The 21,427-nt window shown below is 53.4% G+C and overlaps 2 protein-coding genes across 2 annotated transcripts; one reads left to right on the plus strand and one right to left on the minus strand.

The window, feature by feature from the left end:
- Positions 1 to 1,840: 1,840 nt before the first annotated feature.
- VOLCADRAFT_95039 (uncharacterized protein) lies at positions 1,841 to 15,373 on the plus strand (the record flags this gene model as incomplete). Its single annotated transcript, XM_002954168.1, has 23 exons — positions 1,841 to 1,884; positions 2,632 to 2,740; positions 3,021 to 3,106; positions 3,365 to 3,567; positions 3,759 to 3,922; positions 4,342 to 4,429; positions 5,136 to 5,224; positions 5,596 to 5,643; positions 6,032 to 6,281; positions 6,718 to 6,794; positions 7,072 to 7,154; positions 7,696 to 7,897; positions 8,342 to 8,498; positions 9,395 to 9,648; positions 10,099 to 10,158; positions 10,385 to 10,452; positions 10,616 to 10,661; positions 10,989 to 11,064; positions 11,524 to 11,600; positions 12,242 to 12,412; positions 13,689 to 13,885; positions 14,635 to 14,759; positions 15,261 to 15,373. The coding sequence occupies 23 exons, from the start codon at positions 1,841 to 1,843 to the stop codon at positions 15,371 to 15,373; spliced, it is 2,787 nt and encodes a 928-aa protein (XP_002954214.1).
- Positions 15,374 to 15,833: 460 nt separating this feature from the next.
- On the minus strand, positions 15,834 to 19,319 carry VOLCADRAFT_32062 (uncharacterized protein; the record flags this gene model as incomplete). The annotated part of the gene is made up of 5 exons (XM_002954236.1): positions 15,834 to 15,910; positions 17,688 to 17,907; positions 18,286 to 18,354; positions 18,880 to 18,951; positions 19,164 to 19,319. Coding segments are annotated over 5 exons (594 nt in total), but the record flags the coding sequence as incomplete, so codon positions are not given.
- Positions 19,320 to 21,427: the final 2,108 nt, after the last annotated feature.

Raw genomic sequence — 21,427 nt, forward strand, 5'->3', positions numbered from 1 at the left:
AATATAAAACCCTAAAACCCTAAAACCATGGATCTGTCACTGAACTTGTAAGGAGCGGAAAAGGAGGGGAAGGAGGGCCGAGGAGGGGAAGGACGGGAAGGAGGGGAGAAGGGGTGGGATGGGGAGTTGTGTTTCGAAAGTCAAAGCGACTGCAAGGAGACGGAGGAGGAGGAGGGGGGAAAAATGGTCCGAAGAGTGGTTGAGGTGGGTTTGCTGTACGCTCATGTCATCCTCTTCCCTCCGTCCACCCTTTTCCCCCCTACTACACACTCCTCCTCCCCGGCTTAAACTTTGGGGTCAGCTGGCGCTGCTTTGGTTGTCAAAAGGGGGGGATGACAACCCAGAGGGGATGACACCCCGCTTAGATTAGTTAACTCTTTTTTGGATGACTGTAACATTACTGTGATATGAGCACCTGCTTCGTCGCTCCTAAGGTCTCCGCCTTTCCTTACTCCCACCCTCCCCCAGTCGTTCCTCCTCCCGCCAACTTTTTCCACTGACTTCCTCCCCCTCAACCAACCCCCAACAAACACCCCCCAATCAATTCCACAAAAAAGCTTTTCTGGTCCACTGCCCAAGTTCGTTGGCAACAGCAGCCAGCTCACCATCGTACGACTATTCAACAATAGTTTTACGGGGCCCGTACACCCTGACGTGTTCACGGTGGGGACGCTTTCCACCTTCTCGGTTTACAACAACAAGCTCAGTGGCACCCTTCCGGAAAATATCGGGTATGTATGTTTGTATGTATGTATGGGGCCATCCGCGCCTGTGTGTTTCGTGTGTATGTGTGGTTTTCCGGTTTGAGGGGAAGGGCAAGGGGGGTAGGGGTTTTTTGCTTCCTAGGGAAAGTGTCACTTGGGAAAAGGAAAGGAGGAGGACGGGGAAAGACGTGACCTTGGAGCTATCTGCTTGTGTTGTACCTCTTTGCTATAAAATGTTAATAATGTTATATATATATAACATTATTAACACAGATTTAATAACAAGATTACATACATATAATCTATTTAAAAAGAAATTTTAACGCATACTTTATTTGCATATTTTATATGTGCTGAACTGATGTTTGATAATCCGCTGTAGCCTCGCCGTGCGCTAGCCACCCGAGGGACGTACTACCAGCACACAACCTTACCGAAGTTTCTAATAATCGGAGTAGTATGAAGATCCCATTCAGCAACAACTATCTGCAAACGGATAGTTTAAATAATTATCCTGTTGTTCAGAAAAGCAAAGAGAGGAGTTGTGTACGGATTGTGAACCTTACCCCCAAAGAGAGCCTGTTTCCCCCCTCCTCCCTTTCCCCCGCCGCATTTTTCATTCCTTCCGGCGCCAGTAACGCCCGCGGCATCTCGTCCTTGAATTTACGGGGTAACGAAATTTACGGCAAATTGCCCGAATCTTTGGCTTTGCTGGCATCAAACATCGGCACGGTAGGAAGCGTGTATGCGCGAGCGCATGTGTGTGTTTGTGTGTGTGCTTGTGTGTATGTGTGTGTATGTATGTATGTATGTATGTGTAATCTCTCGGGGTTCGTGAGGGGAAAGTGCCGGGGATGGCATCAATCGTACTTATGTTGTACTGTACGAATGTGTTTTCATGATCTTCGGAGCCGCGATGACGAGGTAGAAGGCGGTGTTGGTGTCGTACGAGGGGGGGGAATGAACTTGTACGGAGACACCACACGTCCTGCCACGCAAACACCTACATACCTACATACCTACGTACCTACATGTATATTTCGCTGCTTGAGCAAATCGGCCATCGGAGTACTTTTCGCATCATCATTGGAGTACTTTCCCCATACCGTTTTCAGGTGGATTTGTCATTTACACGAATGTCATGTTGCGGATACGACTTCGTGGAAGGTCAGGGGTACCGGTGAGCCCGGCAAGCTTGGTATGTATGTATGTATGACTTAGATTACACTGTGGGCCGCGAGAGCCGGGGGCCGAAGCCGAAACACAGCGCAAGGGTCGGGAGCACACAGCACAAGTCGTGTATATACATACATACATACATACATACATACATACATATACACACGATCCCCGCTGCGCTACCCCCCCACCTTTCCCCCGCCATTTTTTTACCCCACCGGCATATACATACATACACACACGTGCGCCACCAATACCAACACCACCGTCACTGACAATGATTTTTCCTGGTACGGCAATGGCGACGAGACAACAACAGATACTTCAACCTCAGCGCCCCGCGGCTGCCGTACTTCTTACGTCTAAGCGAACTCACCCGGCCTGTCTTGGACACGGACGTCAGCCTGACGAATATGAGGTACGACGGCAGACATTGCCGTACGCGTACGAGAGGGACTTTTAATCATATCGCAACTTGGACAGCACATTGTATGAGCCAGTGTTTACTTTAGATGTCTGATTTGCCCCGCGCGTGTGTGTGTGTGTGTGTGTGTCGGTGTGTTTCGGTGTGTGTGTGTGTGTGTGTGTTTTGTTCTATGCGCTCACCCTTCCTTTTACCCCCCGCCCCAAAAAGAAGCATTTGTAAGTATGTAGGAGGAGGGTTAGCATACACACACACACACACAAAACACACACGCAGCCCTTATCCCCGCCTCCCTCTCCCTCACCCCCCGGCCCCCATTCCTAGATGCCCCTTCGTGTTGGTTGACACCGCTGCCAGCCCCAGCGGGGCGGAGTTCATCACCTGGGCCTTGGATCCCCAGTACTTCCTGTACGAGGGGTGTGAGTGTATTGAGGTACGGCAATGGTTTCGGATTTTCTTTCTGTGTGTTTCCATGAACTGACTTGTGTACGAATGCGTGTCCTTGCATTGCTATTTGTGCTTGTGTGTGTGGTGTGTGTGGTGTTTTTCATCTGTTCATGTACGTATATGTACACGTACATCTACGCGCGCGTTGAGAGAGCGTGTACGTGCTCACGGAATGCTGCACGTCGCCCTTCTCGCCCTTTCCCACCTTATCCCTCCAAAACACATGTCGTACACCCCCAACTCCACCCAGCCCCACCCCCACCCAGGGCTACCACCCTGTTTGGACGCCTCACAGGAACGGAGTGCCCTCCATGGGGCCCTCCTTGGCGTGTTTCAGGACGGCTGACCCATGGTGTGTGTGTGTGTGTGTTTGTGTGTGTGTGTGTGTGTTTTGTTGATTGGAACTTTTGGGGGGAAGGGGGAGGGGGAGGAGGAGGGGAAAAGAGGGGTTTCGAACTGCGGGGATTAGCAAAGAAATGGGTTTCAGGGGGATGGGGATTGGGGCCGTTGTCTTGCCTCGACATCTTCTTTTCCTTCCCCCCTTCCTCCCCTTCCTCTCTGGGCCGGCGCCACACATACATACACACATACATACACACATGTCACGCAGGCACGAGCGCAATCCCTGGGCACTTGTTCTCATCGTACTTGGCGGGCTGCTGGTGGCGAGCTGGCTGACGTACTTGATGTGTTTCCGCCACGGGAAGAACGCCGCCATCGTGCGGGCTTTTCTCAACGTCTTGAAACGTGTTCAACCGGAGCCCAAGGGGGTGAAGGTGACTGTCGTGGTAACCGACATTGAAGGGTATTCTGGTGAGTGAGGTTTTCAGGGTTCCGTCGATGGACTGGGCAGTGTGATGTCTTAGTGTATTCGTGTCCTCCCGAAACACGGTCTTCGTTTCCTGTTTCCCCCCCCACGCACACAAACACAAACACGCACAATTTCCCTCCCCCCTCCCCCCTCCCCCCTCCCCCCTCCCTGCCGCCCTGATGGGGTCCCAGAGCTCATGAAAGAAACCCGATGCCAATGACAAACGCACTCAACCAGCATAACGGCATCATACGTCAGGCCCGTTGGGATAATTTTGGCTACACAGTGGAGCAAGAGGGGGACTCGTTCTCACTTGCGTTTTATGAGCCTCACGACGCGGTGGTGTTTTGTTTGCAGGTGAAAGGGGGGAAGGTGAAAGCGATGTGTGTGTGTTTGGGGGGGGGGAGGGTGTAGGTGGTTTGCGGGGGGTTTCGGAGGGTGCGTCCCCCTCCCGCCTTCCCTTCCTTCGCGTCAATCGCCTATGTTTCATCGTACAACTCCCCCTTCCCAAACACACATACACAGCGGCCCCTCACGGCCCCCCTCCCCTTTCCCCGGGGGGGGAAGTGCTTCGGCGGTCTTGTTCGCGGGGGCAGCTGGGCAGCAGCCCCCGACCAACCTCTAATACACACACATACACATCACACATGTACAGAATTACTCGCATCCCTCAGTTTTTGGAACCCACATTAGTAATGTAATGTGACATCACATACATACATACAAGCGCACACGGTTGCCACTCCCTCTCTCCGGTCCCCCCCCCAAACCCGCAGACTCAGCTAGCCCTCAACAAACAGACCTGGCCCGAGGGTTTGTTACCCAATGACGTGCGAGAGCAGGCCTTGAGGAGGAGAGGACGAGGTGGTGATGGTATGGAGGAGTATGGAGGGGGGGGGTTACGACGAAGTACAGACGATGGGGGGTTGGGAGGGGGTTGGGAGGGGCCCCGTGTGTGTGTATGTGTTGTTAAAATAATCCGCGCCGTGATATGGGAAAAGGCCGAAGTGGGTTCGAATTCGAATAATAATAATCCCCGGTGCGAGCCCCCCGCGCAATCACCAGCGACATGCGATAAGCCTTGTCCAGTAAAGACCGAGTACATGACAAATAAGAATGATATAGCTGCAGGAAGTTGTTCTAAGGAGATGTGTTTAACAGAAGCCAGCTCGTGAAAATATTTCAAGAGCCCGTATAAGTGTGCGGCGCTGTAGTGGGTGCTGTTGGGCGGCTAAAACACACACTATCCACCCCTACCGAGGGCATCTAGACCCAAATAGTCCCATGAAATAGATAGACCCTGAAACCTACTTTCGTGCCCTAACAAGTTAGCGGATGAAGCAAAGGGGGGGGGGTTGTGATACCGCAGCACGTGCGGCACATGCGAGCCGACGACAAGCAGAGGGCAGGTAGGGCTCTCCCCCCCCCTCTCCCCGGGGGGCGGGGAAGGGGATAGGGGACCGGACCGGCACAAGGAGCTCTTCCCGTGAAAGCGGAAGGTTACACCTGACCTTTCCCCCATCTGTCCATCTGTCCCACCCGTCTGTTTATCTGTCATGCTGTACGGCAGTCCCAAGCCTGTTGAACGTCATTTCGACGGTCGTCAGCAACCTGTCTCAGTCGCTCTTTGGCGGCCGAGTCGGTTTGTCAGAGCAGCAGGTTGGAAGGGGACTGGGGGACAGGAGGGGGGCATGTACGGAAATTCGGTAACCTGTACGGCACGTGTATGGCATTTTTGAAAATTTCTCTGTCTCTCTCCTACCATCTGAAATCTCCTTTTCGCTCAAGCAGAGCATTTTTGCTGCTCTTTATTTACCCTGTCTGAAGTATTCGAACATTGAGTCGCGTTCACTTTCCGACCGCCATCTGGGCGATTGATTCCCGAATGCATTTGCGACATTGCCATTAATGTTAACTTTCGTATATTATGTTAAAAATTATAATAATAATAATAAAACATGTTCAAGGGGGATTCGAACCATGACCTCGGCGGGCCCCCCTGCCTGACGGGTGTTCCCTCGACGATGCAGCCGAGTGAGCTCTCTTCGGAGGAAAACCCGGCGGCTGGCACCCGGCAGGTGCGGGAGAGGGGGACTGTGCATGTGTTTTATGTGTGTATGTGTGCGTGTTTTAAGTATGGGCGGGCTGTGTGCAAAAATGTGTGTGATTTCGTGTTTCGAATCGTGGGAAGGTGATAACAACGAGGATGGTGTATGTGTGTATGTGTGTGATCAACACGCCGAGGGGAAGGAGAGAGAGAGTAATCTCCTCAGCACAGTCCCTTAAAGAGCCTCATACCTTCTCCCTTTCCCCCCAACACAAGAGCATCCGTCTATTTCTGCTTCGTCGTAACCCCCCAACACACATACATACATATATACATGCATGCATATGTCGGGGCCACCCGAAAAACACGCAGCTCTTCCCATCCCGCACTAAAACCTCGAACTCCCCTTTCCTCCACAGAGCAGCACAGCTGCAGGTACGACAGTTTCGGTTTTGGGAGCCTCGGGATTACGATTGCCGTACACAGAAGCTGAAGGAATTGCTGCAGGAGGAGGTGATGTTGGCGGCGGCGGTCGGCGCTCTTCCAGCAACTCGTCCCACCGTTCTGCCGTACTTTTCAACGGGCTACGTGTACGGATGGGTGTGGCTACGGGCACGCTGCCTCCGGGGTGCAGCGTCAAAGGCTCTGCGGTGATGGAACTGGCCAAGAGTGAGTCTTGTACGGCAGGTAGTTGTAGGGGGTTTAGGGGTTTTAGGGGTTTGGGTTTGTTGGCCGGGGGGAAGGAAATTAGGAGGAGGAGTACCGCGCGCTGGTCGTTGTTCTGTTTACAGTTGTTGCTGCTGTTAATGGTGGCGATTGTGTGGTGGGTTCGAGAGGTAGAGGTGACGAGTAGGGTAAGAGGGATATGAGGGGGGGGGCATGCATTCGGGGGGGGGGAGAATGTCCGGGGCGGGTTATCCCTCCGTCGCTCCCCCCCCCCCTTCTCCCTGGCAGCAGCTTCAATCGTGTGTGGTTCGTCTTTCCCCCCCTTCTCCCCCCCTTCCCTGCCCCCCCCGACTGGTTAGTTATGCTGTCTTTCCTCGTCATCAGCTTCACTCGCTCGTGGTTCGTCTTCCCCTTCCCGCCCCGCCCGCGCCCTGTGTAGTGGTGTCCGATATGGCCAATGGTGGCCAAATCTTGATGGACGAGACCACCTTCAAGAGCATTAAGGAGAGGATGGAGGTGCGCTGTGTTGGGGGGTGTGGGTGTATGCATGACCGTGTCTATGTGTGCGGTGTATGTGAAATGAAGGCTGCGAGGGTCCGTGCGTATGTATGTATGTGTGTATGTGTGTATGTATGTATGTATGCGTCAGTGCATGTATGCGTCAGTGCATTTTGTACATAAAAAGTAGGGTGTATCGACGTGTAGTCCCTTTTCTCCTTGTGCATACAGACAGACAGACAGACAGACAGACAGACCCCACCCTTCATCATTAACCCCGCACCACAACCATCAGGAATTCGGTGCTGTCGACCAAAACGGAATGAATTACAAGAAGCTGAACTCCATCCAGCCGCCGTGCTATCCTACCTGTATCAAGTAAGTGCCATACCGGGTCCCGTACCCCTTCCAAAACACTTGCAGTACACCACTTGTTGTAAACCACTATCACCAACACCATTACGACTTGCGCTACGCTCTCTCTCCCTCTCTTGCCGTCCTCTTGGCAAGGCCAACCCACCACCTGTTCGGTGCCCCGACTGCTTTTCACCAGCACCACCGAAACCCCCTTTCTCCATCACCACCACCACCACCACCACCACCACCACCATGACCGTCATCTTATGTGTCACACTTTTGGAATTCCCCAAACCCGCCCCCTTTCCGGTCGGGACGACGGTTACTTTTTTTTGCTTTCTGCATCATATAACGGTATAACGGCTTAACGGTATAACGGTCTCTCCTTTTCATTCCCCGCGTCTCTCTTCCCCCTTTTTGCCCGCACTACTTACATTCTTTCTTTCTCCCTTTCGTTATCTACTTATTTATTTAATTATTATTATTTATTTATTTGTTATTTATTTATTTAATTAAATATCTAATTTAATTATTTCTATCCTGCTTCCTTCCAAAGGCGCAGACGGATCCGCAACCCTGATGATGCGCTCTTGCTGGACATGGGGGAGTACTCGTACTGCCCCGGGGCGAAGAGGTTACCGTTATTTCAGTTTGAGCCAACTACCGCAACCGCCACGGCTACCACTCCGACGGCGGCGGCGGCGGCGGCGGCGGCGGAGGCGGCGGCGGCGGCTGGGACAGGGTCGGCACCATCCACACCACAGGTAGCGTGTCCGTATGCATGTATGTGTGTATGTACGGATGTCTGTATGTGGTCTTGTGGTCCTTCTCGTCGTGCGTCAGGCGCGGCTCAGCCCGAAGGGGCGAAGGATGAAAAAAAAAGCCATAAAACCCTAAAACCCTAGAACACCAAAAAATAAAACCCTAAACCCCGCGGTCCACCTCTTGTCCCACTGCTAGTTGTCGCTTTCCTTACACCCACACCCACACCCACACCCACACCCACACCCACACCCACACCCACACCCACACCCACACCCACACCCACACCCACACCCACACCCACACCCACACCCACACCCACACCCACACCCACACCCACACCCACACGGCTATCCTGCTTCCTCCTGATTGATGGATTGACTGATTCAATGTCGAAGCTTATGTTTCTATGAATGTACGGATGTACGGATGGGTGCGTACTGCAGGCTGCCATGCGCCGTACTAACGGTACTATCGTAGCGGTCATTCGGGTTTTCCAGATCCTCTCTCCCTCCTTGGTGGGGCGGGCCAAGGTATTTGGAAACAAGTTGGCTCTGAGGGACGAGTGGCGCTGCAGCGACGACCCGTACCTTGCGGCACCTGGTGAGCAGTTGTGACCGTTAAGAGTAAAGAAGGCGAATGCGGGAGGATGGAGAGGGACTTGGACGAGCGCGCGGGGGGTAGATGCTTCGGCCTGGAGAATCTGGAGACGCGCGCGCGTGTGTGTGTATGTATGTGTGTGTGTATGTACGGCACGTGTGTGCTCTTCATGCGGTGGTAATAACGATAATCGTGAGTGCAAAACGTGGCACGGTTGTGGTACGTGTGGTGGTACGGATTTTTGTGCGTGCGAGTGGGTTATATGGATATGTTGCAAATGACCGTTGTGCGCGAGAAAAACCCTAAACCCTAAACCTTAAAAACCGCTTAATTCAGTGCCCCGTGTTTGAAGACAACGTGCAAGTTTAAAAACTACCCCTACCTTGCCTGAAATTGTTGTATTATTGTATTACGGCTGCGGAAAGTGCGTAGTAACGATCGGTGAGTATCGGAGATTCATAATACGCCGTCGGGGATGCATTTCCACATTTACCCGGCAGGAGTTTCATCTGGATGATCTTGCTCAAATCTAAACCCGCGGCTTTCCCCCTCGACCGTGCCTCCTTCCCCCCTCCCCCGGCTGTCCTTGTGTTCGTGTGTGCGACACACACACATACACACACATACACATACACATACACACACACATACACACACATACACACATACACACACATACACACATACACACACACACACATACACACACATACACACACATACACACACATACACATACACACACATACACACACATACACACACACATACACACACACACATACACACACATACACACACATACACACACATACACACACATACACATACACACACATACACACATACACACATACACACACATACATACACACACACCCTACCTATTGCCCCTATAGGCACCCTCAAGGTTCCGTTGGGTCCCGCCGACATCGTTGCACCGAATCCAACCTCGATGCCGTACATCACCATGGCCTTTGCTATTGTGGAGGGGGCCAAGGAATTTGCCGGGAAGCACCGGCAAGATGTACAACGAGTTAGTGACATGTGTACGGCGTGTATTCGTGCCTGTCTGCGGGTGGTGTGCGGCGGTTACATGTGCAGAAGTCAGGACGGTGAGCTCAAGTACATGGTGGCTTTTGCATGTCCGGAGGTAGGTTTGGAAGGGGGGTTATTTGGGGTTTTAGTTTTTTATATTGGGGGGGGGGGGTAGCGGAGAGGGGGGCAGCGGGGGTGTGGGGTTACTGGCGGGCGGAAGGTGGAGGGGGGACCCGGGGGGTTCTCAGGAGGGGAAAAATCTGGATCCTGAATCATACCTGGGGATATTTTTGATTTTGAATTGTTTTCAAATGTTTTAAAATATTTTTGCCCTTCCCGGGTCCCCGAATCTCAGGAGACGAAGCTTCTGCACCTTATCTCCGGGTTTTGGAAAAGAGGAGGGGGCCACTGTTTGCACCCTATCTATGATTTTTTTTAATAATTTTGCACACATCCCCACCGTTCCCGTGCTCCTCCAAACACACACACACACACACACTTTCTCCTGACTCCTATCTTCCCCCCTCCTTCCCCCCCTTCTCCCCCGGCCCCCTATTCCTCTTAGTCCGCAGTGGAGTGGGCTGTGCTGCTCCAGGACGTGATGCTCTATGTGAAGTGGCCCGAGGTGCGCGGGTTTGGAGGGGGGAATAGGGTGGTGTGGGGGTTTGGTTTGTGTTTTTTGGGTAGACGGGGCGGTCCTTCTGTGGTTACAGTGAAAACGGGTGGACCACTGTCCCGCCCGCTTCCCCCCGCTCCTCACACGTGTCGTTTTTGTCGTTCCCACCAACCACCAACAAACCAACCGAACCATCCAACTTGGTTCCCCGTCCTTCGGGTTGATCTCTCCCCAGGCGGCTCTAAAGTACTGGGGCCGGGAAACGTACGACGAACGGGGACGACTTGTGTTCCGAGGACCTCGGTGGGTTTTAGGGTTTTAGGTTTTTAGCACCGCTTTCTTCTCCCGTCCCTCGCCCCTTCTCGTCGGCTGCTGACTGCAACTATACTATCTACAGCAGTCTCCCTCCTTTAAACTCCTACATGTGTGTTTTCGTGTGTGTGTATGTCTGTATTACATATTATAGATCCGGGCTTGACGCGGGCCAGGAGCGCCTTACGGGATTCCCGCCAGTAATTTGGGGTTTCGGAGTTTCGGGTGCTGCTGTTGGTGTCCTCTGTTCCTCCCGCGCCGCTTACATACATACATACGCACATACACACACAAGCACGCAAACACACAGTTTCCTTTCCCCCCTTTCTTTCTCTTGAAAGAGAGGGGGGTCAACCCCGAAGGGCTTTTAACTTCACCTCGGCTTATCGTGGTGATGTGAGAGCTCTAGATCTCCACCTCTCTGCCACCTTACTTCTCCATCTTCCCCTTCATCCATACACCGCCCCTCACTTCCCTCCCCCCTTCCCCCTCCCCCCTCGCCCTCACCCCTCCCCCCCGCGTTCGAGGTACTCTTCAGAATGAAGATCGGGCTGTGTGAGGGCTGCCCTCGGTCCATCACCCCGGACCACGTGGGGCGGGCGGGTACGTGTGACTGTACGTACGTCTGTCTGACCTCAGGCACCTTACCCCCCCCCCATCTCAAAGCCCGGCTGATTGCCAGGGTCGTACATGTACGTCTGTCTGTGTTGTGCCTGTCCCGCTGGCTATCAATCTGTCTGTCATTCTATCTGTCTGCCTGTCAATCTGTCTGTATGACTCTGTCGCGCTGTCTGTATCTTTCAGTCAGCCAGTCTATTTGTCTGTCTGTCTGTCCGTCACTCTGTCACTCAGCTCTGCCAGCATGTCTGTCGGCGACTCTCTCGCACACTTAAGAAGCGGGTCGCACTGTCCCGTCCGAACCCCACATCGCCCCGCAGACCCTGCCCGTTGACGTGTGTGTTTTCCGCCATCACCCCACCACCACTCGACACGATTTTCTCCCTCCTCTTAAACCCCTAAAACCCTCTCTCCCCCCACTCCCCCCACTCGTTCCCCCTTCAGACTATCACGGCGCCTCCGTCAACCAGGCGGCGAGGTACATGGACGCCGCGGCGCACGGGGGCATGGTGGTTGTGGAGGTGGGGGTGGGGGGGAGAAGAGATTGGGTGTGATGACGGGTGTGGCCAGGTTGTGTTGTGTATGATGCGTGGGACAGGGGGGCATATCTTCACCCTGCGGCCGCTACCTGGCGAAACCCTGCCTTACCCGGTATTTCGGGGCACCCTCATCCAGTCACACTAGTCAACTTCTCAGTGGATCGCTCAGGTTCCGCACCCACCACCAGCATCCAACGGAATCTGCCCGGGTCGTCAGCGGCCCAACCCCATTCCTGGACGGCTCGCAGGTTAGCTTTATACCAGGTCACCACCGTCCATTACTTAGGGGCATTTTACCTTCCACCATCGGAAGGAATATCGACCCTGACAGGTCTCGATCCCGGGATCTCCCGGGGGCAATGGTAGCGCGTTACCTGTAGTGCCTCACCTTGTGTGGTTGTAATTGTGTATGTATGTATGTATGTATGTATGTATGTATGTATGTGTGTATGCTTGTATACCCTGTTGACTCCTGCCCCACCCGTTCTGCCTACCACCCACCCACAGAGCCTCTTCACGTTCCCTGCGCCGTAACTTATCAATTCCTGTTCCTCTGTTTCCCTTCGGCGGGCCCATCTTCACGCACATACATACATACACACATACTGCAACCGCCACCTCAGGAGGGCCTTGCGCTGAAGGTCATGGACAAATGGCGCGCGGTGGCGGCAGCGGCAACGGTGACGGCAGCCCCCGGCTCAAGTCGTACAAGCATTGAGCCTGCGTTTGCATCGGCGAGCGCACCTGCCGCCGATGCGGCTAGCAGTGGCAGCAACGGCGCCGGTTCCGCTGCCGTACGTCCACCGCCGCCGCCGGGGCCGTCGCGCGGCAATCCTGGGAGGTGTCGGATGGTACAGGAGCCGGAGATACTCAACGGCGCCGCCGTGACCGTGGCGACGGCGACGGAGAGGGGCGACGCCGCCGCCGACGTTGACGGCGCCGTCGTCGCTTCTGACCCCGCTGACGTGACAGCAGCCCCCAACATCTCTTCACCTGACGGCTCCGGGGCGGCTCGTCCTGGCGGCAGATGTCTCTCCGACGCTGGCGCCGCCGCCGACACCGCCGCTGCGGCCGTCGGGATCAGCCTGGCGCCGTCACCGTCACCGTCGCCGCAGCCGCCGTCGTTGATGCCGCTATCCCTTCCCAACGAAAGAGAGCGAGAGCAGGAGCTGGAGATTCAGTCCGCGGCCGCGGCGTCCGCGGCGGCGGCGGCGGCGGCGGTGGCGGCGGTGGCGGTACATGAGGACGGTTCCCCAGAGGCCCCCAGACACGATGTCCGCGTCCTGGCGTTTCGGCTCGGCACTTACCGCTTCAAGGGTAGTCCGAATTTGATTCCGATGGCATATCTGGTTCTGGAGCAACTGTCGGACCGGATATTCCCTGAGGAACCGCCGAAGGCGAGAGGGGCATGCGGGCGGGGGAAGGATTGGATGGCGAGGGGGGAGTGATGGCGGGCATTGGCAGTGTCGGCTTTGTGTTGTTTGGGTCACGTAGCCGCTGTAAGGGAGAAAGAAGGGATGGCGGCGGAGGGGGGGGAGGAGAGAAACGTGGGCGTGTGTGTTTGGGTTGGAATGTGGCGGGTTTGAATTTGTGGCTGTGTAGCGGCGTCGGGGTATGTGCTGATACGACCCCTGATACGGCGCACAGTTAATTTAATAATATTATTTATTTTAAATACTTTACATATTAACTATGTATTTACTATATGATTTATCATTATTAAATTTTTAAGATGTTCTTTTTTCTTCCTCTTCTTTCTGCAAGTTCGTCGTCGTGTGCACAGACGAATATCCACACGCCCCAGGTTTCCACCTCCTCCTTTTTTCCTGGAGGGCAGCATACACGTACATACATACACACATACATACATACATGGTTTAGTGACGGTAAGGGGGAGGCGCCGCGCGGGCTACATTCCTCCCCCTACGGTATTCTGGAGGGTCTAGGAGCTATGTGTCGTGGCAACGCTATCGCTTTTGTGGTTTCGCCGGTCTACGCCGTCGCAGGACGTTTTCCCTTCTCCCCTTTTCTATTGAACCCTTTTTCCCTTTCAACCCCCCTAAAACCCAGGGAAAGGGCGTGAAGGTGGAGCACGCGAGCGGTCTCCTGGACGGGTGCAACGTCCGTCTGCCCGACCTGGTCTCACCCCTTAAGGCCACCAGCGGTGTCAACGGCCTTCGTGGAGCCCAACCGACCACACCGCTTGACGCCGCCGCCAACAGTTCCTCCCTCAACAACAGCCGCTCTCAACACCCTGATGTCGCGCCGTAAGCAACAGCAGCGGCGGTACTGGAGGTGTGAATCCGCCCGCCACGCCGACGGAGGCGGACGGAGATAAAGGCAACATGAGCCCCAACTCCCGAAGTTTGGCAACGACGCGGATTGGCTGCGGCGCCGGCGTCGGCCCCAGCGGCCCTGAGCCTGTTTCGTTGGATAGCGGCGTGGCGGCGGCGGCGGCGGCGGCGGCCCGGGCAGAGAGCGCTCTGGCGGCGACGGTGGCAGTGGCCGTTCCGAGTGATGCTCATCCCGAACCGATGTGCCTATAACCGGCGGCGGTGGCGGCGGCTTCACATCCGACCATGGACGTCATGCCCCGGCCATCAACACTTCGCTTTATGTCCGGCCCCGACGATCCGCCTTCTGTAAGTCGCAAGCCCAGTTCCGCTGTAGCAGCTGTACGGCAGCTGTACGGCAGCAGCAGCTGCAGTTTCTGTGCTACCGCCCGAGCCGAACGTGGGTGATGAGCCCACGTTGCCTCAGTACGAACCTCTCAGGAAATATGGTGTATGAACCTCGTTCAGTGGAGATGTACGTTGCGACAAAGCTATCATACACTAACTGAGCAGGTCGCGTGACAATGTTGTGTAACACGAGCGCTTACGTCGAGGGTCATAAGCGCATGTTCACACACAGCACACGGCATATCCAACAGGGATGGCGTGGTGGGATTTGTTTTCCTTTCCCTTCCTCGCCCTTCCACGCGTTGACTCCCCGGACAACACGATGCGCTGCACAGAACGCTGCAATTTGGAAGACAGAAAAATATTAGGTTTTGTTTGCGGAGATACGCAATTGGTGCCTTTAATTTTTTGTGTTTCGTTTTTGAGTTTCCCGTTCGCAACGGATTTTTCGTGATATATCGTAAGCTTAGTTCCATGGTGTCAATTATTGGGTTGGACGTTGGTGTGGGAGAGGCAAGGGATCCATGTCTCTCTTTAACCCGATGAATTAGCATCTTCTCCTCCACGGCAGATTTCGACAACCTGGCATTTTCCCGCTACTCGCGGCCCACACGTGGACCCTGCTATCACACTGGCAAGACCACCGTCGTAGATGGTCCCGCCAGTACTTCACCCGCCTCCTCAATCTATATAGCGCCCCTCCAGCTTGTTCGCAAAAAGCGTTCCATGGACATTGTACTTCTGCCACATGGTTTAGTGCCTCTTACCTCCCTTCCCCCCTCTTACCTCCCTTCCCCCCTCTTACCTCCCTCCCCCCTCTTACCTCCCTTCCCCCTCTTACCTCCCTCCCCCTCTTACCTCCCTCCCCCCTCTTACCTCCCTTCCCCCTCTTACCTCCCTCCCCCCTCTCACCTCCCTTCCCCCTCTTCCTCCCTCCCCCCTCCCTCCCCCCTCCCTCCAGCCTCCATTATCTTCCCACCTGCAAATGTCCGGCTGGCTCTTGTAGTCGTACCGGCCGCTGTCGTCGGAGCCGTTGCAAATGTGGTCAGGGTCGTAGCGGTCCAGGAAACCTGAAGCGAGGAGGGAGGTGTGAATGAAAAAATACAGAAAGGTGCTGGTGGTGGTGGCGGTGTGTGGGGGGAGCCAGCAGTATACGCGAGGAGGCCAACAGTAGCAGTAGCAGTAGCAGTAACACTAGCAGTAGCACTAGCAGTAGAAGAAGGTACTAGACATAGAATAAAAAACAGAGGAAAGGAACGGGAAGAAGACGTGACTCAGAAGATCGAGGTGGCGCAGGTCGACATGGCTGGCGGACCCTCTCCCAACCACCTTCCGGCATATTCCACCCCCCTGTCGTACCATTCCCATCTCCCCACCACCACATCCCTCCGAGCCGTCCACAGGGTCCGGGGCCCCTCAACACATACATACATACGTACATACATACATACGTACATACACAAGTATATAAATACGTCCATACATGCGTGCATACATACAAACACACACAGATCTTCCAAGCTCCCCTAAACCCACCGAAAGGTCCGTAATCCAGTGTCACTCCCACCACGCTCATGTTGTCAGTGTTGAGCACCCCGTGACACCAGCCCACTCACTGCCAGGCGGCGACAAGTGAGGCAGTGCTGCGGGTCACCTGTTCGAGGGCAGATCAGGGGGAGGGGGTTGAACGGGGGTGGTAGGGACGGATGTGAGCGAAGAGCGGACGAGGGGGGAATCTGATGGAGACACCCACGGCGGTGGGGGCATCGTTGGCATCGTGCATAATGCTTCATAAGGCGGGTTTCTGGTTCAGCTAATATGTTAATTACATCTTTGACAAGGGCAAAAATCAAATCACGTATTAGTATTTTTCATAATACAGCTAATGCTGAATCGGTTGTGGATAGGACAGGGCTGGAGTAGCGTCGGAGATGACGTCATCCTGATGGGAGGCCCATATGTCGGGGAAGTATGTACGGATGGTGTGGTGCAGCAAGGTGGGCAGCATGCCCGCCTCCTGACCCGCAGATGAGCCTCGACGACCTGGAGTTTGAGATAGGTGTGTAGAGGGAAGGTGAAAGGAGGAAGGGCGATGGGTGTTCGGTACGTGTACGCCGTGTGTGCACGACAAGTTCGACATGTAGCATGTTAAGAGTGTTGTAGTAAGTCAGCGTTACCCATTGGCACTAATGAGTTCTAGTCAGCCGCAGGCGAGGCAGAGCCAAGGGATGTGACATCCCTTGGCTTCGTGACAGTCACGAAAGGACAGTGGTGACGGTGGTGGTGAAAATTAAAGCAAGTTTTGACCATAAAAGGTATCTTTGTAATTTAGTTTTTAAATTGGGTGAAGCCTTTCAGAGACGTATGGTGAAGTGGCAAGCTTGAGAACGGCGGCAGAGACACCGGCAAAGTATGAAATGAATTGTTGAAAAGAGAAAAGATCAGAAAGGAATTAAAAGAAAAGAAAAATTAAAGGAAATGAAATAAGGCAAATGGAATGGCATCAGAGAATGTTATGTTATGTTATGTTACGTTATGTTGGGTTGGGTTGGGTTGGGTTGGGTTGGTGTTTTGTCGGTGTTGAATTTTCACAAAACAGTTGGTTGCCTCGCAGAGGACCCGTCGGGTGGCCCAGCCGCCCACTCAGGCATGCGATCCGTCTGCCGCCCGCAGCTATCCGTTTTCGCTGCTCAGGTTACTGCCTCACGCGGTCCCGGATTAATCATCAACTACGACCACCTCCCGTCAGGGAGATGCCGTTGTCGACTGTAGGCTCAGAACGGACACGCCATCGACGCAGGAGAACTGGACCGACGGTATCATGCGAAACTTCCATCCATCAGCCCCCGCTCGGGTGACAGGGAGACGCAACATTCCCCGGCATGATTCGAACTCATGGCCTTGACTTTACGCCAAGGCCACGACCCAATGGACATGTTAAAATATAACTATTATAATATTATATAGTAGCAAACAGTACAACCAATTCCTTACACGCGAAATGTCGGTAGAGCAGAACAAAAACAGAGATCATCCAACATGCAACAAGAAAGATATCATGGAACGTTGGTGCGATTGCATTTTGCGTACATGACACATGCAAAGCCTGCTATAACGTTAAGGTATAGGTATATTTTGAGCTGGCGAAGAAAACAGTGGCTATTTACTGCAATATAAAATATACGACCGCCAAGGTTGCTTAGTTCTGGTGCGTGTTAGCTCTCTTACTTTTCGGTGTTTCCTTTGCTTCTTAATCCCTGCTTTGTGTATATTACAGCCCCAGTGGGCAGTGATGTGCATGGCGTGTAACGGAATGTTTGCAGAAAAGCCTTCTCGTTCAGTTTCGTGAGGTGTACCGCGTTAAGCCATATCATATGCTGCACATAACATTGTCCCAAACTGGACAGTACATGTGTCGTACTATGCATACCACCTGTAAAGGCATCTACGGGCTTGAAGATCTCGAACGACCCGAATCGCAAAAAGGTTGGCGCGATACGTGTGATGATCGTTGCCTTCTCCAGAATGGCGTTACCGCCATAAAACACGTCACGCACGACTCGGGTGTCTGACGTAACGCACGTGCCGGCCCGTGTGGTTGGCACTCCCTGCAGTCGGTTACGGCCCGGTAAATGGAGATGAACAAAATAATTCAACAAAATTCGAACATGGAAGTCGTTAGCAGCGTTTAGTTTTTTGATGCCCACACGACAGTACTGTCGTGTACTGTACGACTAGTCGTACAGCATAATTTTCATGCACATATCATTTTTTCACGTTGAAGTTGAAGCAGTTACCTTGAGCCACACGAGGACAAAACCACAGCCAACACGGGTAATACATGACGGAAAGCATCAACCCAGACACGTGACCAGCAATTTCCGGTCTAGATGCGATATGAGTTAAGGACAGCCCTTCTCCCTTTCTCCCCCCGTCCTTCCCTCCCCCTCTCTCTCTCTCTTCCCTCCCGTTCCCTCCCAACGGACCAGATGATACATGGCCTCGCTACAAAGGAACTCTCGAAGGGAGGAACGGAGAACCTTGCGACCATCGGCCTGGGCAGGAAGGGGGGCAGGAAGGTGGGCAGGAAGGGGGCCGGCCAGCTTATGAAGATCCGGAAACGGAAAGCATGCAGAATCTTGTTAGGACATTCAGGCTTTTTGACGGCCGTTGCTTTCTTCGGAAAGGCTTCCCGCTTCCAGGGAGATGTGGGGTACGACATCATTGAAGGTGCCGACGAGTAGAAACCAGCTCAACGGTTGAAAGTGTTTCTGCTAAAAGATAGAGCAAGAGACACAAAGTGAGATGCACAGCGAGGCGTAGATAGATATTAGATACTTAGGTAAGAGATAGAGCCCCAGTTTCGGATTCTGACCATGATATGGACTCTGACTCCAGGTTTAGAGGAAACAATAAAAAGTCCGACAAAGCGAGGCATTGAGGCACGGGGCATCCCATGGAAAGAAGTGGATTTCAATCAACAATGGGGAATCCGTGCGGGGCAGCGCCCGCCGGCCCCGTGCCGGTGCCCTAGGCCCACGCGTGCCACAAAACACATAGTCATCGTACAATTGCCCTACCTGTCGGCTGTACGGCGTCTTCCCGGCGCCCTTGAACTGCAGCTCCCACCGCTCGCCACGACTATTCACCACCTGCAGTTGTACGGCACCGGTAATGCCGTGTACGGCAAACGGAGGGCATCACATACAAGAGTATTACACCAGTGCTTGGTATGCATATCTCCAACCACCTCTCCCCTCCCTCCGCACATATCAAATGTACATTGGACATCAAATGTACGACAGCGTACGACATATACGGCATATGCGTTCAGGAATGAATTCATTAACATCCTCTCACTCACCTCCCCTAGGTACATGGCCGCTCCATCCCCCAGCTGCCCACTGAAGTAGCCGAACTGGTGGCCGCAGTAGCAGTGCGCTGCGGGTTCAGCCCCCGGCAGTAGCTTGTTCCCACAGAAATACTCGGCAAAGTCGGGCCGGTCGATCTGGGTCAGGTCAAAATAATGTGTGTGGGGTGGGGGAGGGGCCCGACAGGTCTAGCTCATGGAGGAGGCGGCCTAGAGCAGTGTTTTTCTTTTCAATTTTGCCGGTGAATTTTCCAGTCCGAACGGAGGAATTGGTTTTTAGTCGCGGGAATAAAAGTATTCCGAATCTGTAAGGCGCTGGGGGGGGGCTCCGCCCCCCCCAGACTCCCCCGATGAGTTACAGTTTACTTCGTGCAAACGCCATGGGGAATGCCGCAACACGCGCACACCACAATCTCTCAAACACTGATCGAATAGAGTTCGTTCACCATCGTTCGTCTTGCATCATGTTGAAAGATAACACTACACGACTTTCCGGGTTGCAAAAGTAATGATGCATAGCAGCAATGGACCGGAACCACCAAGCGCAGCCTGTTTCCTGGACCATCGCGATTGTCTCCATATGACGAACATTGATGTTTGGCCCTCTCGCTGTTGACAACCGGAGTGGCGTCATTGTCGTCGGCTGGCTGCAGCATTGCGCCCACATTCCCTACGACCTCTATACCGTCTTTATTAACATCGCTAATGGCTTCAGTGATTTTTTATATCTGCTTTAATGACCTAACACGCTTTGGGAGCTTCGGGTCAATGTTTTGCAGCGTTTGGTCCGGTCAGAAACAGTCCGATTCCTCGTTGACTTTCGGGCGTGAGCTTCCTAGCAGTATCCATGGCATTAAAGTACTATGATATGGTTAACATGTATGTCTCCTGTGAGATTATAGCGGCTTTGGCACGGACAGTCCATTTTTGGCTGGAGGAATGAACTTGCACGGTCGGAACATTATTTATTCTTAACTTTCAGGACCACGAACATTTTTTTATTCCGAATTCGGAATATATTCCGCAAAAAAATAACTCTGGCCTAGAGCTTCACCAGGGAAGCAAGTATGAAATAAATTGCGTAAAGTTCCCTTTATAAAGCAAGGGTTTGTTGTTAAAGCAAGGATAAGGCCAGCAGCAACGCAGGACAGCTAAGCGTCTCGCGTGTCCACACGGTTTCTGTTATCATTTAACAAGTATTTCATCAGTCGGGGTAAATCGCGAGGGTGACCCATGGGGCATCCAGTGCGGACTAACCTGTCCGTCCCGCCAATCAAGGGAAGTTAAATATACAGCATGGTCCCCTCTCCCTTTCCGTCATTAAGCTCTTCCTGGCCGAGGCCTCCCTGGTCGCTATCTCGAAGGAGACCATGCGGCGAAGAAAGCAATCGCACCGTCATCCACGGCGGGGGAGCTGCCCTCAGGGCCGTCAGCCGCACTCCTAAATGATACAAGAGATACTCACCGCTTTTAGCAGGGCTTAGGGTTTGTCGCCGGCACTCCACTTTTCCTAAATTTCTGAAGGTGCCTAAGGTAGGTGAAACAAAATGTTTGACTTCCGTTGAAAGTCAACCCACAAACCGAACTTTTGGAAGCAGGGCGACGGGCTATGTTCGGTCTTAGTAATCGGTTGGATGAGAACAGGGTGTGGGCTCCTGCCGTTCGGCTTCAAGCGTTCGACACCCAGGTCCGTTCGGTTCTCTGTTATGGTGCTGAGGTCTGGGGTCCTGATAGGATTGTCTCCGTCCTGCGGCTAGGTAAAGGTGTTTTACCCGCTGGTAAGTCATATTTTGATTTGGCTTTGGAAGATGGTATGGTCCAGGTCCAGCGTGACTTCTGTTTACGTTGTGCTGGGCTCAAGCAGGTACCTTACAAGCTGTTGTACAGGGAGCTGTCTCAGTTGCCTTTGCAGTACTTTTGGTTACGCCTTGCGTTGTGTTTCTGGAATAAGATAGTCAAGTCCCGTGGGTCGGTCTATCATGACGTGTTAGTAGATGATCTCCGTCTGGCTCTTCTGTCTGATCTCAAAGTGGATTGCTGGTCGTCTAAAGTGCTCATCATTTTGCGTTGGTTGGGCCATGAGTGGCCGGCGTGTGACTCCGTTTCTCAGAAGGTAGATGTATACTCGTCTCAGTTGATTCGAGTGGGTGAGGTTCTGGAGAGGTTATCTGCGTTCCTTTTAAGTGACTGGGATCAGTTCAGCCAAGGGGGTGATCCGCGTGTGTTCCAAGGTAAAGGGGTTTCGCTTTGCAGGTATC

Source organism: Volvox carteri (genome assembly GCF_000143455.1).
Source record: "Volvox carteri f. nagariensis unplaced genomic scaffold VOLCAscaffold_41, whole genome shotgun sequence".
NCBI classification, from domain to species: Eukaryota; Viridiplantae; Chlorophyta; class Chlorophyceae; order Chlamydomonadales; family Volvocaceae; genus Volvox; species Volvox carteri.